The sequence below is a fragment of the Indicator indicator genome, chromosome 1 (assembly GCF_027791375.1).
Source record: "Indicator indicator isolate 239-I01 chromosome 1, UM_Iind_1.1, whole genome shotgun sequence".
NCBI classification, from domain to species: domain Eukaryota; kingdom Metazoa; phylum Chordata; class Aves; order Piciformes; family Indicatoridae; genus Indicator; species Indicator indicator.
This window is the reverse complement of record NC_072010.1, coordinates 67,604,312-67,622,164: the sequence shown is the minus strand read 5'-3', so window position 1 is coordinate 67,622,164 and position 17,853 is coordinate 67,604,312. Positions and strand designations below refer to the sequence as shown.

The 17,853-nt window shown below is 41.3% G+C and overlaps 1 protein-coding gene across 1 annotated transcript in view; it reads left to right on the top strand.

Annotated features, from left to right (window-relative positions):
* LOC128974576 (pinopsin-like) overlaps positions 1-17,853 on the top strand; it is a 99,708-nt gene that overhangs the window by 16,748 nt on the left and 65,107 nt on the right. The window contains exon 2 of the mRNA XM_054391245.1: positions 11,420-11,745. Within this exon, the coding sequence (XP_054247220.1) occupies positions 11,420-11,745 (326 nt within the window). The remainder of the gene's footprint in view (positions 1-11,419; positions 11,746-17,853) is intronic.

Sequence of the window (17,853 nt, the reverse complement as noted above, 5' to 3'; positions counted from 1 at the left end):
TAACATTTTTATATAATACCATTCCCTGGCACAACTTGGAATTAGACTTGAAACCTTAAAACTGAGGCTGGTAGCATCCTTCAGTTGAAGAGGGCTGTTTCTTACTGCTGTTCTCTGTTTACCTCCAAGTCCTTGGGCTAGCATGATGAAGCATGGCATCCAGGAGAAACAGCAGAAGAGTACCTCAGCACAGGATTCCACGATATTTCCAAACTGAGGTACATTTAGTCATAAAATCCTTTTCTTCCTTTTACATATTATCTCTATCTCATAGTGCCACAGAACATTTTATCATATTCTGCAGCTAATGCAGCAGCAATTTTAGCAGCACCGAAGGACTAGAGGGAAGGGAATGGTGCTGCATCAGGACATATAAGATTTCTGAGAAACCTGCTTGCTGCTCTTATTAGGCATTTCTAAGTGGAGATGAGAACATACTTCCACCTCTGCAAATGTCCTTACCGTACTGTGCTCTTTCTTGCTTTCTGTCCCTCTGAGCCCAGTGTTCAGCACTGCACAGTGGTCTGGCCTCAAAGGAGAGGTGCAAAGGTTAACTTTTGGTAAATCCAAGCGCACCAGCTGCTGGCTCATGCTTCTGTTCCAAATTCCAGGTGCACCCTGGTAAGCATATTTTGTTAAAGCTGCCTCGTTGGAATAGGTGTGTATGGAGTCTTGTAAACGTATATGATACATCACCATTTTGTCTTCCTTCAGCAATGCATTTAAACAAAGTTTTTGTTGGTTAACTCTGCTGCTGTCAGGTTCCTCTGGGATTAGCAGAGTGACTGAAAATAGCACTTACTAACCCTTTGATTTCCCGCTCTGCATTTCGCATGTGGCTAGCAGACAGTGTGGTGCACACCCAGGGATTCTCGGCTGCTTCCATCATGGCTTGGGTCTCAGCAGCAGCACAGCCAGGTGGATTCTGATTCCCTGCCTTGCGCCACCCTTGCAGCTGGGTCTTGCCCTAGCTCGGTCTTGGCAGCTGGGCTGCAGACTGCAGTGTATCAGGAAGTGTAGGGACTTTTTGTGAAGTTACTGAGGTTGGTGCAGCCAGTGTGTGAAGGGAAAGGGGAGTAAACGCTCAAAGAAGCCACAGAAGAATAGTAAGAACAGTCTGTGCAGTTAATGAAGAGCTCTGTTCTCAGCAGTGAAACTGACGTGTTGACTTGGGCAAGCCTGGAGGACTGTGTGTTGGTAAGAGCAGAGCATGACAACTTGTTGGTGGAGGACCCTGCATCCCACTGTGAGGAACACGGTGTCAAGGGTACAGGATATTCCACCTGCCGTTTCTTTCCACAGTAGCTCACTGTGAAAGAGCTGCTGGTGAGCATGTTCCAGGCAAACGTACTTTCTAAATGAGGAAATACAAAGAGGGGGTAGTAGCCTGACCTGAGATGTACCAAGGTTCTATGGGTAGGATTGGTAAGCACTTCATAACAGTAGACTCTAAGGTGTATGGAAGTTCTATCCAGCGCCAAATTTGTTGCCGGGGGATACTCCTAAGTGAGAGGTTTGTCAAACTGACAGCCAGAGTTCCTTGTTCTCATTGTTGCACAAGAGATACTGGACAGAGTGTGTGAGCTTGTGGATTTGTGAGTATGAGAGTGTAAGTAAATGAAGGCTACAAAATGTTACGGTTTTGAGCTGGTAGCTTAGCTTAGTGTCTTAGTTATAAACAAGAATATGAACTTTCTAGACATCTTTAAGTAAAGGGTAAATAAATCACCATTGGATACAAAAGAATAACAACTGGTTTATCTATAGCGTTCACTGGCTCACTGACTAGGATCAAGTTGCACAAACTATCCTATTCTCTTTTTCATTTCTTCTCTCTGCGATTCTGCTTTGCATTTCTCTCCTATCTCTTTCCTGACCTTCTGCTGGCTGAACTGACTTGTGTGGTGTCTCTGAAGGTACCAGGGAAAGGAGCAGGAGGAGGCTGCAAGCAGCCCTCCGGGTTGTCCAGGGGGGGGTGAATCTGTACTAGGGGATTCTTGTATTGTGTTTTTCTGAACCGTAAATATATGTAAATACATTTTGTTACGTAAATATATGTAAATACATTTGTTGCATTTTATACTTCTAAATTTTAGTTTATCTTTTGTATACCTAACTTCCATTTTACGTTCCAAGTTCTGAGTTTGGGGGTTTTTGATTTTTTTTTTTTTTTTGGTAATTTATTCTGAGGGTAAATTCCAATTAGTTGAGGGGTAATTTCAATCCACCACATGAAAGAATGACTATGAGTGGGTAAAATCAACCTGCATGAAGGTTAGGTGCAATAGAATTCTCTTAGCCCTGTTTGATAGCTTGCATTTACTTTTAACCCATTGATGTCTTGTTAAAGAAGATGCTGTCACATTCCTTGAAACTCAGTTTGCCTAAGCTTACCTGTGGCTTCCTTCATGTTGGCTATTTATTTGATGACCAGAATCTGCACAGCATATACATTGTCATACAACCATGATGCTCCAGAGCTCTAATCAAGATGTGGGATAATGACCTTCAGAAGCTTTAAGAGGGCAAATATACTTAACTTACTAGTCAAAGCCGTTACCCACTGTAGACTGCATTTCTGGGATTCTCGTTTTTTCATAACCTACCACCAGCATTTACTTACTACCACCAGTATTTAATTATTTTTTTCCTAAAGATGAGATTCTCACTAATTTCTATGACTGCATCAGCAATCTGACCATCAGCAATGTGCGTAAACCAGCAAAAACTGATACAAAAATGTAACACACTAAGCTGAGAGTCACAGAGACAAAACAGTGATTTGCTGTGTCCTTCACCTAGAGCAGTATTCTGTGCTCTGCTGCCAGGAAAAAATGTAAAGCTGTTTGAATAAAAGTAAATAATAGATAACGTCTCAGAGAGTAGTCCTATAAATGGATGCCTGTCCTGGTTTATGACTTGAAATTTGATTTCTTGCACTCTATTCACTGCAACTAATTGCTGTGTACAAAAGGCTCAGGCCTCAGATTCTACTTGTCTCAAAGTCAGTAATATCCATGGTTAATTTTTGAAAAATTCTTTGTTCCTGTAATGCAATCTGCAGTGGATTTTAATGTCATCCTTCAGAACTGCTCATTGAGAACCTCAGCTTTGGTTTTGTATATGCATAAAATGTTGGGGGAACAAACTGTGTTTCTCACTGTGATTAACTCCTGTGGATTCAGGAGTCAGCTAGATACCAACCTGAGGCCCTAAATATTTGCTGAAGGCAAATTCTATTTAGATGTGTAATTCCTGAACTTGATTTTGTTGCAATTTTAGAACACATTACTCATTTGAAATTAATATATGCAGTCTATTCAGCAAAATAATTTGAAAGTAATATGTGCAGTCTACCCAGCAAAATAAGAATGAAATGTTGGCATAAAACATTGTGAATAGATTTAAAATTATAATTATTTTATTTGGTTTATAACAATTTTTTTTTATTTGCTTTCTGTTTATTAAGCCTATGGAGATTACATTCACGTCTTTTCCTCAGGCATAATTCTAAAGTATTTAATTACCTTGGGTTTTTTTCCCCTAAAGATGAGATTCTCACTAATTTCTATGACTGCAATAGCTGCAGCATGAAATAGAATAGCAGATAAGTTCAGGATTTGTGTCAAAGGCCACAACAGTTAAGTGCATGAGACATTAAGAAAATTCTGAAATGCAAAACCAGGAAGCACGATGAAAAGTGAGGAACTCTGTTCTACTTCATCCAAATGGGATTACAAGGAGAACATGAGACCAAGGAGACTACAGACCTGTTAGTCTAACATGAGTACCTGGAAATATTATAGAGAAGATCACGCTGCGTGCTCTTGAAAGTCACATATAGGGCAAGGCAAACAGGTTTTTTTTTGCTGCAAGTTCATTCACTGACTGTTACATACTTGGTCTCTTTTGGTTTTGCTTCCACTCAGTGTCAAATTAAATGCTGACACAAAACTTGGCTTTGCCTTTGACACAAAACTGAAATGTTTCAGTCTAACAAATTATTAGTTTTTTAAGTTAAAAAAGTGAGCAGAGTCATTTGAGCTGATAATTTGCCACAATATTAGAATAAGGTTATTTTCTGATGTGTATTCTATATTCATAGAATCATAGAATGATAGAGGTTGGAAGGGACCTCCAGAGATTGAGTCCAACCCCCTTGCAGAGCAGATTAGAGCAGGTCACACATGAATGTGTCCAGGCAGGTTTTGAAGATCTCTAGAGAAGAAGACTATACAAACTCTCTGGGCAGCCTGTTCAGGCACTCTGTCACCCTCACAGCAAAGAAGTTTTTTTTTTTTTCATGCTGAGATGGAATTTCCTGTGATTGAGTTTGCATTCATTGGTGCTCGTCCTATCACTGGGTATCACTGAAAAGAGACTGGCTTCATCCTCCTGGCAGCCACCCTTCAGATATTTGTACAGACTGGTAAGGTCCCCTCTCAACCTTCTCTTCTCCAGACTAAATAGCCTTAGGTTTCTCAGTCTTTCCTTGTAAGAGAAATGCTCCTGTCCCTTAATCATGCTTGTAGCTCTCCACTAACTCTCTCTTAAGTAGTCTCCTATCCCTCTTGAACTGGGGAGCCCAGAAGATGACACAGTGTTCCAGATGTGGTCTAAGTAGGGCTGAGTAGAGGGGGAGGAGGACCTCCCTTGATGTGCTGGACACACTCTTCTTAATGCACTCAATGCCACCAGTGTGCATTGCTGTCCCATGGAAAACTTACTGTCAACCAGGACTCCCAGGTCCTTCCCTGCGGAGCTACTCTCCAGAAAGTCAACCCCTAACCTGTACTTGTGCATGGTGTTATTCCTCCCCAGGTGCAGGACTCTACACTTATCCTTGTTGAACTTCATTAGCTTCATCTTTGCCCAGCTGTCCAGTCTCACTGAATGGCAGCACAGGTTTCCAGTGCTCCATCCACTCTTCCCAGTTTGGTATCATCAGCAGATTTGCTGAGGGTACACTCTGTCTCTTCATCTAGGTTGTTGATGAAGATGTTGAACAAGACTTGACTCAGCACTGGCCACTGGCTCTGTCCAGTCTTGGCTTCCATGCTAAGGTTAAGGTCCTTCATCAGTGGGGTAGAATAGAGCTGCAGTGTTGGGCATAGAGGGTCCAGGTACATCTTGTGACTTTGTGTATGCTGCAGAAGGTTGTGCTTAGACTGAGAGAGAATTGGCATGGCCTCTGTTGCTTTTGCTTCTTCCTCACCTGAATAATAGGTGTTTTCATTACTTGTAGACAATTCAATTGACTGTATTTCACTGTGGGGATAAAAAAAAAAGAAAGACTGGGTTTTGTGGAGTTTTGTTTTTTTGTTTGTTTATTTGTTTTCAATGGCTTTTAATTTAATAATTTTCTGCCTCTCAAAGCACCAGTTTCATTCTTTCAAAATATATACAATTTGTCTAAATAGCTAGCCTGTTTTACTATAATTTAACTATATAATTTTAATTTTCTTTATTTTTTAATTTTCTTTTTATTTGTTTTAGTTATCACTTATGAACTACACCTTCAATTATTTCCTCTTTATCCCTTGTTATTTTGAAAGCATTAGGAGTCAATGCACAGTGGTGTAAATTTCAGTGATATTAAATAATTCAGTTATAGGACAGACCTTAAAGTCTTATTGTGGCAAAAAATAAAAAGATAAATATTGATTCCGCCCCCCCCCCCCCCCCCCCCGAACTCTTGTTCGTATTCCATATATATCACAGTTCTTGTTCTCTAGGGAAAAATGTGTCATGTCAGTGGAACTCAATAATAAAAGGTGAGTAAAGATGAAATGGCTCCTGCCGAGGTGTGTAATTAAGAGTCTCCAATCTCCTGTGTAAAGAAGAAAAATGATTTGTTATAATTTAAAGGAAACTTTTGTGGTCTTGTCTGCTTCTTCATATTTGATTTATTTTTTACTAACATTGCCATGGTCCTAATTTAATAATTGAGCACTAATTCTTTGCCACTTAAAGACAGGGCACTTCTTTGGCTCAAAGCAATAATGCATTCATGGCCAGGAATCTTCAGATCCCATAAATGAAGCCTTCCATCCTAAATACCAGCATGAGAAAAGCTGAGCTTCTCATATTAGGCAATAGGCAAAAATGTGAAGCAGTGTACACAGATGCTGTAAATTGTGATAATATAAACCATGAGAAGCTGCTCAGCAGTATCACAGCCACAGGGAAGAGCAGGCAGAGCTGGCAGCTAGACTTGACCTGAGAGCCTGATGGCTAAAGTAGGCACACAGAAAGCAGGACCTTGAGATAAGAGTGTTTGAATATGCCATTTGGGTTTTCTAACCAACAACACACCCTTAGGACTGTGAGGTATTTGTTGGTGATTATTAGGGATGGAAGATGATGGTTATTATTTATGAATTATGAAAGATGAATTACGAAAATTATATTTTTATGAATAATGAAAATTATGAATAACCAATTAATCACCATATATATATCGATTCTGATGCACCGTTGTAGAAATATATTCCATAACAGGTTTAGTATTTACAAGTTGGTCTGATTATAATATTTACAAAGTAAATTTCTAATTAAGGGAACAAGAGGTGCAGTTCCGCCGCTTGTCCACTAGATGGAGACTCGACAAGACGCTTGGCGGCTGCTAACTGTGTACATGGGGATATTTGTAATGTTATCACGAGGCAAGTCAAGCTAGAAATATCACGCGGCTACCCGTGGGTGCTTTGAATTGAATGTTACTGAATGCGGCACACATGAGAAGATACATTCTGCCTGCCTTTGTTTGTAGCGAGGCAGGTTGCTGGGTTACACTGGCTACTCGCTGCCTGTCGGCTGGCTGTCAGCTGCCATCAGCCGGGGGCTGGTCCATCCAGGTGGTGACTGACTTTCTCCTACCACGTCCGTGGGTGGGGTGAGGCTTTTTTTTTTTTTTCCGCCCACAGGAGGGGCGGCTTGCTTTCTGCTCCCGCGGCCGCAGAGGGGCGAGGCTTTCCACCGATCGTTGGTTTCCCTTAGCAGGGTCGGCCTGGCAAGGCTGGTCCGGAGGAGTGGTCTTATGCGACGAGGTGACAGTTCCCGGTAGGCGGGGTCGGCCCTTGTGATGGAGATGAGTGTTCCCAGTAGACGGAGTCGGCGATCTCCAATCCCGGAGATGGGTTTCGGGGCAGAGGTGCAGTTAAGCAGCACTTCCCCCTCGGCTCGAAGTGAGCTGAGTATGCTGAATCTCGTCGGCTGCTTCCATTAAGGTGACAATGCAGTCTTTGGCTTGATCTCAAAGAAGAGGATGTCTGTCTTATCTCTTTCTCTCAGGAAAATCCCTGGTGCTTTACCCTGACAACACAGGGCTGCGGAGTGGCAACGGTGGGCGGCTCCTTTTCTCTCCTGCAAACAGCGGGGGTCACGCAAGATGTGTTTCTGCTTGATTATCTGCTTATGACTGCAGCAGTTCTGGACTGCCAGGCTGGGCTAGTCCCTCCCCTTCTGGGCTAAAGCTTACCCTCTTGGAATGTTCTTCAGTCCTCTCGACTGGGCTTACGATGCTGGCTTTCTCTGTAGCTCAGCGAAGGGATCTCCTTTTCTGGTTCTTCGAGCAGCTCAGGGAGCTGGCTTCTTTCCATATTGCAGAGGCCTCTAGTACTCTTGCATGTGGGAGTGAGAAGACTTAGGGATTGTGAGTTTCCGTAGCTCGACCAAAGCGAGAGAAAGCAAAAGGAGAGAGCAAAGTAGTAAACAAATGGAGTTGTTCTTATAGACTTCTCAAGGCTGGATCTGGCCAATGGGCACACTTGTCAACACCCTGCTTTACCCTATAGAAAGCGTGAAGCTAGAATTATGCCCTTAGGTGGGAAGAGCACGATCATGCCATGCGATGAGTGCATGAAGTTGTTTACCCCTTAAGGAGACGGGTTGGTGCCTGTGCCTTTGTCCTCCTCTCCTGAAAGGAGGGTGGAAGGGGGCACTTACCAAAACATGTTGGGACAAGTTTGCTGGTGTTTGGGGACATAATTCTGGGCATATGGTGCCTTCACCACAGTATTCTCATCAGAAGTATGTTGCAATTGCCATCTCAACAAAATAGAGAGACATTGTGCCCCGAGTTTGCCACCAGAGGTAAAGGAAGAATTATATAGCCTTACTGTAGAGCACTCAGCTGGGAGGGAAGAAATTTCTTGCTCCCAAGACTATTTTCTTTTAGTCTGCAATGGTCAAGTCAGAAATGCATGACTAGATCTATATCATCTTACTAAGGCTTAAGTTTCATATATAAAATCTGGATTTTTTTTGCCTTAAGTACCTACACAAGCTAAATGATTTTGATAGCAAAAAGCTCTTTAGTCAAGTGGATAAAAGCATGGAAAGAAAGAATGCTAAGAAAGTGAAGATGTATGGACTGGAAGTGAGAAGAAAGTGATAGATTCTTTCTTCTTGAATCCGTAGTTCAGAAGCCACTGCCTTTTTTTTTTTTTTCTGTATTGAGACATGTATAATGCAGATGTTATGATCAAGGGCTTTCAAGAGCTGTGTTATATAGGAAATCGGATTAGATGAGGGATGATCAGAAAGCCTTCATTGTCTCTAAAACTGCCTAGCCTTAAAATAGGTTTAAAGTTAGACTGTTAAACTATATGATTCAGCTGAATTTAGTGAAGCTGTGACATTTTATAGGCGTAAGTGTATCTGTGTTTTAGGTCTGACTTCCCAGTAATAGAGAGAAAGTAATTTAGTAGCCCTTGTAGCAAGAAAGATGTTTTCTTCACCAAATGTTGCCCCCTTTTCACAGCCTTTTGCCTTCTCTTCTCCTAAGAAATAATGCATCCTGTTGCAGCAAACAGTGCTGGCATTACCTCTGGGTCCTTTGCCATACCCAGCTCTGCACAAAATAACTACAAATTGTTGTCATGATGGCAGGAATAGCTGCATCTAGATAGCTAGGAAATGAGCGACTAAATTGTGGGGGAAAGAGAAGCAAAACGCTGCACCTGGAGAGAATATCTTGTGTGGCTATGTGTGTAGGGTATTGTGGTGGGTGTAGGAATCACCTCCCAACATGAATTACCCCCAAAATAAATCACCAGACTAGTTCAAATGGTTTTGGAAGCAAATGAAGCTATATATACAAGCAAACTAAAAATCTAGAAATATGAAATTCCATGAAAATGTACAAAACATATTTTTTTTTTCATGTATTTACAATTTATAAACAACACAGAGACCCCTCTGGACAAAGCCAGGGGGCTACCAAACAGCCTACCTCCTCTCCACACAACCTACACCTTTCCCCCTATTCCCAACCCCCCCCCCCCCCTACCCCCTCCCCATTCCAAGGGAAAAAGAAGAGGAGAAAGCATCTAGTACAGTTTGCTAGTACTTAGCCACAACAAGGAACACAGCCAAGGTCAGCAGAGCCAAAGACACCAGCTAGTAGCAGCTGAAGTGTAGAAGCGAGAAAAGAGACAGAATAGTTTATGTTACTGACTTTTTATCCTAGTTAGCCAGCCAATGGAATTGTTTAGACCTTATCATTATTTTCCTTGTACATCTAATGGTAATTTTATTTACATTTTACAATTTTTCTCTGGAATTTTCCTAGGCATCAGCCTAAAACTGTGACAGGTATTTTGCCCAGGCATGGGATAGACTAGTTCTATCCGTAGAGGAGTCTCTAACTCGCACCTATCTTGCACCTGTGAAGGAGCAATAGGAGAAACTGACAGTTAAAAGGCAGGGGTGGGAGGGTGGGGAAAAGATAACATCTGTAAATTCCCCAAGGATAATCTTTTCTGTTAACAGATTTGTTGAAAATAGGTACAGAATCACACAGATTCAAACACAGAGAGTTTTAGCAGGTTAGATGTCAATGCTACTGCAGAGTTTACTAATGGTAAAGATCAAGAATAACAATTCCTGGAGAGAAACGTACATATATATAGGCATATTCAGGTTTTTCCTCTTACAGGACCAAAAGGAGAGAGGTGCAACCAATGGGAAAAGATGCTGTTAAATTTGTTCCAAGTCCTTTCTGTCATAAATCCTGGGAAGCACTATCCAGTGTAGCATCACCAAGAACTCTAAGAAAGCTGCAAGGAGATAAAAAACAAGAAATAGCAAAAATTCCCCAGTGTGTCATGACTAAGAACATACCATGCAAATCAATAAAGTTTTGCAGAGGAAGCCAAGACCCTGAACCTTGAAAGGGAGAGTGAAAATGTCCTACAACCCAGCTTTTTGAAGCGTCTGCTGGAGGATATAACTCGTCTCCAACACCAAGAGCTCAGTAATAGCCTAAATCACTTTTTGGCTGATTATGTGGTTGTGCTGGTTTGGGGCCAGACAGATCGTCTCTTGCCCCCGAAAGGGACAAAAGAATGAGACTCACACAAACGGATTGGAGAGTGATGGAAAGTTTAAATGGAAAAGCAATTGGTGAAGCTACAAAAAAAAAAAAACTACAAACTACAAAGCATAGTGACAAAGAGTATCCCAAAGCGTACAGAACCCCTCACAGAATTCCCAAAGGCTTCCCAATCCTTCCCTTCTTCCCACCTGAGGGTAAACCCAAACCCCCCAGGGCTCTTTCTTCCCCCTCCCGCTGCTAGGCAAGTCTCAGGCTGGCCAGGCCTGAGACTGCCCCCCCTCCATTCTCCTCCTGGCATTAGGCCTAGACAGGCCTAAGAGGCCTTGAGGATACTCCCCCGGCATTACCCGATAAGAGAGGACATCTCCCGTGGGAGCGGAGAGGGAAGAAAGAGGAAGAGAATGACTTTGCAGATGGCCTTATAGGGTGCAGGACTTATGGGTAGAAATACGTCGTTTCCTGTGTCCACCCCTGTGGGTGGGCACCCAGGACACCAGAGGTGTATCTCATGCGGCAGTGGCAGGGGGCACCCAGCCTAAACTGCCACAGTGGTGTATATGTAAATAAAACACAACCTGTCACCTCATGCTCATGGCAAGGATTGTCTGTTGTTTCCACATACAAAGAGTCTGAACTGAAATGCTTTCATTTGGGGGCTCCAAATCTTGAGTATAAAGCTTTCTGCATGTATAAAAATCAATACAATATTTGAAAATGCTCATGGATGTTAAAAATTGACCATTTCTCAGCAAGGGAATCTTTCAACATTTTATTATTTCATGTAGAAAATGGATTTCCCCTGAGTAATACTAAACCATCTAGTTGTGAAAACCTGCCTAGAATAGAATAGATCTTAAGTAAGAAAATCTTCCAATATAAGATAAATATGAGTTAAATCACATTTGACACGGTGGACACAGCCAGGCCCAGTAGAGATTTAAGCATAGAGTATAACAGGAATAGTTTTCACTGTTGCTTCAAATATAGACTAGTGAGACAAGCATCTGATTTCTTGGGTTTTAAAATGCATACTGCACAAAATAATGAAAGTAAGCATTTAAATTCCTTGGTTCATTGCAGGCATTGTATCCCTGATCTCCCTGGCTGTCCTGTCTTATGAACGCTACAGCACTCTCACTCTGTGCAACAAACACAGCGCTGACTACCAGAAGGCACTGCTGGCAGTTGGTGGTTCATGGATCTATTCCCTGATCTGGACTCTGCCACCTCTCCTCGGCTGGAGCAGCTATGGGGTAGAAGGTGCAGGTACAAGCTGTTCGGTGCGCTGGTCCTCAGAGTCAGCTGAGTCTACATCCTACATCATCTGTCTTTTCATATTCTGCTTGGTCATCCCTGTGATAGTCATGATGTACTACTATGGTCGCCTCCTTTATGCTGTTAAACAGGTAAGCGACTCTATGCTATTTGCTGACAACACAAAGCTGGGTGAGTGGCTGACACACCAGAGGGTTGTGCTGCCTTTCAGTGAGACTTGGACAGGCTGGAGAGCTGGGCAGGGAGAAATTTGATGAAGTTCAACAAGGGCAAGTGTAGAGTCTTGCACCTGGGAAGGAACAACTCCATGCACCAGTATAGGTTGGGGACGGACCTGCTGGTGAGCAGTGGAGGAGAAAGGGACCTGCAGGTCCTGGTGGATGGAAGGGTGACCATGAGCCAGCAATGTGCTCTTGTGGCCAAAAAGGCCAATGCCATTCTGGGAGGTTCTCCTCCCCCTCTACTCTGCATTGATAAGGCCACATCTGGAATATTGTGTCCAGTTCTGGGCCCCTCAGTTCAAGAAAGACAGGGAGCTACTTGAAAGAGTCCAACACAGAGCCACAAGGATGATTAAGGGAGTGAAACATCTTCCATATGAGGAGAGACTGAGGGAGCTGGGACTCTTCAGCTTAGAGAAGAGGAGACTGAGAGGTGACTTCATCAATAAATATGTGAAGGGTGAGTGCCAAGAGAATGGAGCCAGGCTCTTCTCAGTGGTGCCCAATGACAGGACAAGGAGCGATGGGTGGAAGTTAAGGCATAGGAAATTTCACATAAATATTAGGAAAAATTATTTCACTGTGAGGGTGACAGAACACTAGAACAGGCTGCCCAGGGAGGTTGTGGAGTCACCCTCTCCAGAGATATTCAAAACTCACCTGGATGTGTTCCTATGTAATCTGGTGCAGATGACCCTGCTCTGGCAGGGGGGTTGGACTAGATGATCTTTTGAGGTCTCTTCCAGCCCCTCGTATTCTGTGATTCTATTGGTAGTGCAAACTGCTCTGAGTCTTGTGTTGGATTTCTCTTCTATCAAGTTTAGAAGCACTGATGATGAGAGAGCAAAACAACAAAGAAAAACCAAACAAAAAAAAAAAACCCTATATAACTATAGAAAGCCTGAAGGAAGTGGAAGGAAGTCTTCACCAAGTTTCCTCATACTTGAGCTCCAAAAAGTTAGATCAAACAGATAATATCCATATAGACACTGACTTTATGGTTTGAGAATGTTATATTCTAGGAAAACCAGCAAATGTCGGTGAAGGTTGTATTAGTAATGAAGCCAACACTCATATCTATCTGTCTATAAGACATCCATGCAAACATTTCTTCCTCATTTTTGATTGTGACATTTTAATAATTTCTGCTTCTTAATCTGTGGACACTTAAATCCACAGCGATACAGTTCTGTTGCAGTTTGCAGAGTTATCTCAGGGATAAACTTCTCCTTGTAATTCTATGCCACATTTAAAAGTTTCCTAAAATACTACCACCACCACTACAACTACTATTACTCCTACTACAGTGACATTCCTCTGACTGATTTAAGGTGTAATGCAGTTATTCCAAACAGAACGTTCTGAAAGATCCTGCCAGAAGTTTGGCATCTTGAAGTTTGAATACTCTTAGAACAGTAATGAAATGATTTAGTGATGAATAATGAGAAGGGAATGAGTGTATTGGTGTTCTCCAGAAAGCAATTCTCTAAAATGTTCAGATGAATTAACTAAAGTTGTTAAACAGAAAAACCAACCAAACCAAACCAAAACCAAGCAGTATATCCCTGAATAAAGGCTCTCATACAGAATTCAAGTGGATTTAGCTTGCATTTGGTTAGTCATAAGAATTAAGATCGTGTGTTTTACATGATTTGTCAAAATTTTCAGAACACTTGAAGCCCAAATGGGAAATCTTCTCCTGGTTGAGTGCTGAGCGGGCTAGTAGAATCTCTTTGATGAATCACACATTAGTACTCCTCTTAGTTCTGTGCAATTGTAATATGGGAAAAAAATTCCTTTGATTATAAGCCATTAAAGTGAAGTAGCAGACCATATCTGGTCCCTGAGCAGCAGTATCCTTTGCCATCACTCTAAGCAAAGGAGCAGGATTTTGGAACATGTGCTACTCATAATATACAGAAGATACCATTTTCTTAAACTTTTTTCTCTTTCTTCCTTCAGACCTTACTGCCCCTCCTGACAACAGACATCTCCTATAACACACAAATAGCTGTATGGATAAAGCTTCTGTAGCATGTGCTTCAGCTTCTACTTACTTGTGTTATTTTATTCAACTTAAAAAAAAAAAAAGTCAGTTATATAAAACTGGTTGCAGTTTCACTGATCTGCCTGATGGGTCTCAAGACGTTGTGGCAAACATGCTGAGGGAACAAAGTATCATAGAAAAGATATGTGCTGTCTATCACCATTTCTTATTTAGACATGAACACTGCATGGAAGACTAAGTTGATTGATTGACTGTCCAGAGGGAAAAATAGGAGAAGGAATGGCATTTTCCACAATACTCTCTCTTCCATCCCATGCATGCTTTCTAGAGTGATCAGGAAGCCTCTGGAGTGCTGAGATTAGAGACTCCTGAGAAGTATTGACAATGATGGAAGTGAAAAAGAACCAAAAACTGGTCTTGCCTAACCTGTTGTAGTACCTTAGTCCTAAAATCTTGCATTTTATATATTTACTGTGATATATACATTTTCAAAGAGCGTATCATGACATAGTGTGATGATTTTAGGGCTATGCCTTTAAAATTTTTCACAGATCTTGAGCAGAAAGTGATAAGATTGTAAATAAATCACTATTGGGTGTAAAAAGGAAAAATAACAAGTATTCTCAATGATTCCGTTGGAGAGATAGCAGCCTTTAAGACATAGTACTCAAAACAAAGTTCAGCCTGTCTGGTGTGTTTTCTGCTGGGCAGTCTAGCTGAGTGTTTGCTTCTCTTCTTGCTTCTTTTGCTGGGGCGATAACAAACCTGCGAGCTGACTTTGGCAAGTCCTAACAATAATCTCTGCTGCTCTCTCTTTCTTTCCTTTGGCCACAGGGGTCTGGGGAAAGCAGGGAAGAGGGAGGCAGAGAGACAGCTTTCCTGGCTTTGGCCAGGAGGGTTTTGTGCTGTTTTTGTTAATAGTACATATCTGTAAATATTGTACATACTGTATATTTTGTATATATTCATTGCATTCCATTGTAGACTGTAGTTTTTGCTTGTAAATAGATCTTCATTTGCTTCTGAACTGAGCTAGTCTGGTGTGGTTAATGTGGGAAGCGGATTTCCACCCACCACACATAGTCACTAAAGTACAGACGTTTTTTCCTTTTTGCTCAGAGGTCATCTAACTATGCTGTAATTAATGGGATAGGCTATTGAATGCTAAAATACATTGTGTTTCAAACTGGAGAAAGAGATGATCAGTATGTAAATAAAAATATAGTAGTTCTCATATAAAACTAGGGTGGGTAGGGTAATACAAAGTTGAGATAGGTTACTTTATCCATTATAATGCTGTTACTTTCTGTCTTGGGGGAAAAATCATTATCTCACAATATTCTAGCTTCATAGATTAAGATCCCTCTGTGACCTTCTGTGTTATATATTAGAAGAAGTGTGGGAGCATTGCAATCATAATAAATGTATTATCCCAGCTTCAGCTGCTTGGTAAATTTTACAAAAATATGCATTTCATTTTTTTGCAAGATATATGGAAGTTTTTATGTTAGAGTATTGTACCATTAATGGTATTGCACCTTGAGATGAAGAGTGTGGAAATGATGCCATTATATTATCAGTACTAAGTAAATTAATTGAGGTGGAAGAAATATCTTAATAGATTTGGGGTAGTTAATGCAAGAATTGGCACACTGCCTGCATTTTCTTTTTGCAGGGATAATAATTATAGGTCTGCTTTTCTGTTTTTTCTTTGAATTTAGTCAGGTGCTGTAGCATTTTGTCACCAAAGGCATTAATATATCCTATAAAGTAATCTGCAGTCTGTGTAATGGTAAAAGGCACAAGGATTTCAGTAATGCAGGTTTTATAAAAGATTGTCTTTTCAAGGAAGTACAATATAATGGCATCCTTGTATGAAAAATGCTAACAGCAAATGCTATTAGATAGTATTACAATATGACTATGCTATTATCCAAGAGCTCTTGTCATTTATCAAGCTTGAAGAACCTTAGGAATTGCTCAAGTTATTTTCTTTAGAGGTATGGAGGGTTTTGTTTATTTGATTGGTTGTTTTTTTTTTTTTTCTTGTGTCCAACATGGCTTTGTGTGGATGGTTCAGTTTGGTTCTACAGAGGGTCTTTGCTGCCAGCCTTGTGTGACTCACTCAGAGGAGGAAATGCTATCTCTGAATAGTGAGATCATTTCAGAGACACTGAGCAAAACAATACTTAAAATGGAGAGCTGAATTAAGACTTGTGGTTTCCGAAGCTGTTAGAAATCTCAGCAGTGCATCAGATTTTAAGACATGGAGAAACACAAATATTTTATTAGACTTTTCTTCCCTGTGTGTCCAAGTTCTCCATGGAACAACAATGTGCCCTTGTGGCCAAGAGAGCCAAGGGGATCCTGGGTTGCATCAAGAAATGTGTATCCAGCAGGTCTAAGGAAGTTCTTCTACCTCTCTATTCTGCCCTGTGAGACCACACCTGCAATACTGTGCCCAGTTTTGTGCTCCCCAGTTCAAGACAGAGACCTGCTGGAGGGAATTCAACGAAGAGCCACGAGGGGATTAGGGGACTTGACATCTCCCCTATGAAGAGAGACTGAAATCCCTGGGGCTATTTAGTCTTGAGGAGAAAAAAGTGAGAGGGGATCTCATCAATGTCTATAAGTATGTGAGGGGTGGGTGTCAGGAGGAGGGGGCCAGGCTCTTTTTGGTGGTTCACAGTAGTAAGACAAGGAACAACAGGTTCAAACTTGAACATAGAAGATTTCATCTCAACATGAGGAGAAACTTCTTTACAGTGAGGGTGACAGAGCACTGGAACAGGCTGCCCAGGGGGTTGTGGAGTCTCCTTCTGGAGACTTTCAAAACCCACCTGGATGCATTCCTGTGCAGACTACCCTAAGTGATCCTGCTCTGGCAGGGGGGATTGGACCTGATGATCTCCTGAGGTCCCTTCCAACCTCTGATACACTGTGATATTTTCACTCAAGCAGATCTTCTTTCTTGTTTTCATGAGGCCTGGTATTCCATTCCTGCAGATGCAAAAATTCAGTATCTTCTTTTAAGTTTTTCTTTAGAGATGATGTGTCTGGTACTTGTAAGTAGAAAGGGGCAAAGTTTTCTCCCTCACTAAGTACTATTCACCTGTATTTTATTTGTGCACATTCTACAGAACTAGGGAAGGAAATAGAGAGTTTATTTCTTGTAGCTGTCTTTTTTTAGTTCCTCCCCCCCCAGTTTTTGACTTACAGTGCTTGTCTATGACTCTACCATTGCATTCCCTCTGGAAAAATATTCTTTTTTATAGTCAGTGTCACTTGTTTACACTTTGAAAAGTGGGGTCCCAAATGTAGAATTACAGAGATTAGCATTGCAATCACTGTAGTGCAGAAGGCACAAAATTATTAAAATCTTTCACTTGAGGGGCCCAGAGAACTCATATAAACCAGCTTAATGGAAATGAGTAAAACTATTTAAAGAGACCTCTTCATTCTGCATTATCTCCCACTTGCACACAGAAATCCTGTCCAAGGATAAGAAGAGTCCCAGAATATTATTTCAAGAAAAGTTTGCAGATTGATTGTGTGAGAATCTCATCTTGGCTCATCTTGTTGAGAGCCTTCCTTAACTGAAAGCTGTGCCTGAGCAAAGCTTAGCAGCTCTTTATGGAACGTAGCAAGGACACAGAAAACAATAAAAAGGACTCTAAGCAGAGCATGAAGACCTAAGCACATAGTGAATACTCATCTAACCATGCAATTCTTGCTCATTGCAACAGACTGTGTGTTAAAATGGGCAAAGAGCCCATGGTCACACTATCTCATGGGGTTCTGGAATAGATGGACTTGTGACCTCACATGATAGTACTGCTGTGTTGGTGTTATTTTTTTTTTCTACTTGAGAACAGTGAGGAAAAGTAGAGATGGAAAACATTTAGTACATTCTTTCACATAATTTATTTGGGGCAATTAATAGATAAATAAATAAATTCATTAAAAATTTTAACACCAGCTCATATGAGATAGAAGTTGGATGTACCAGT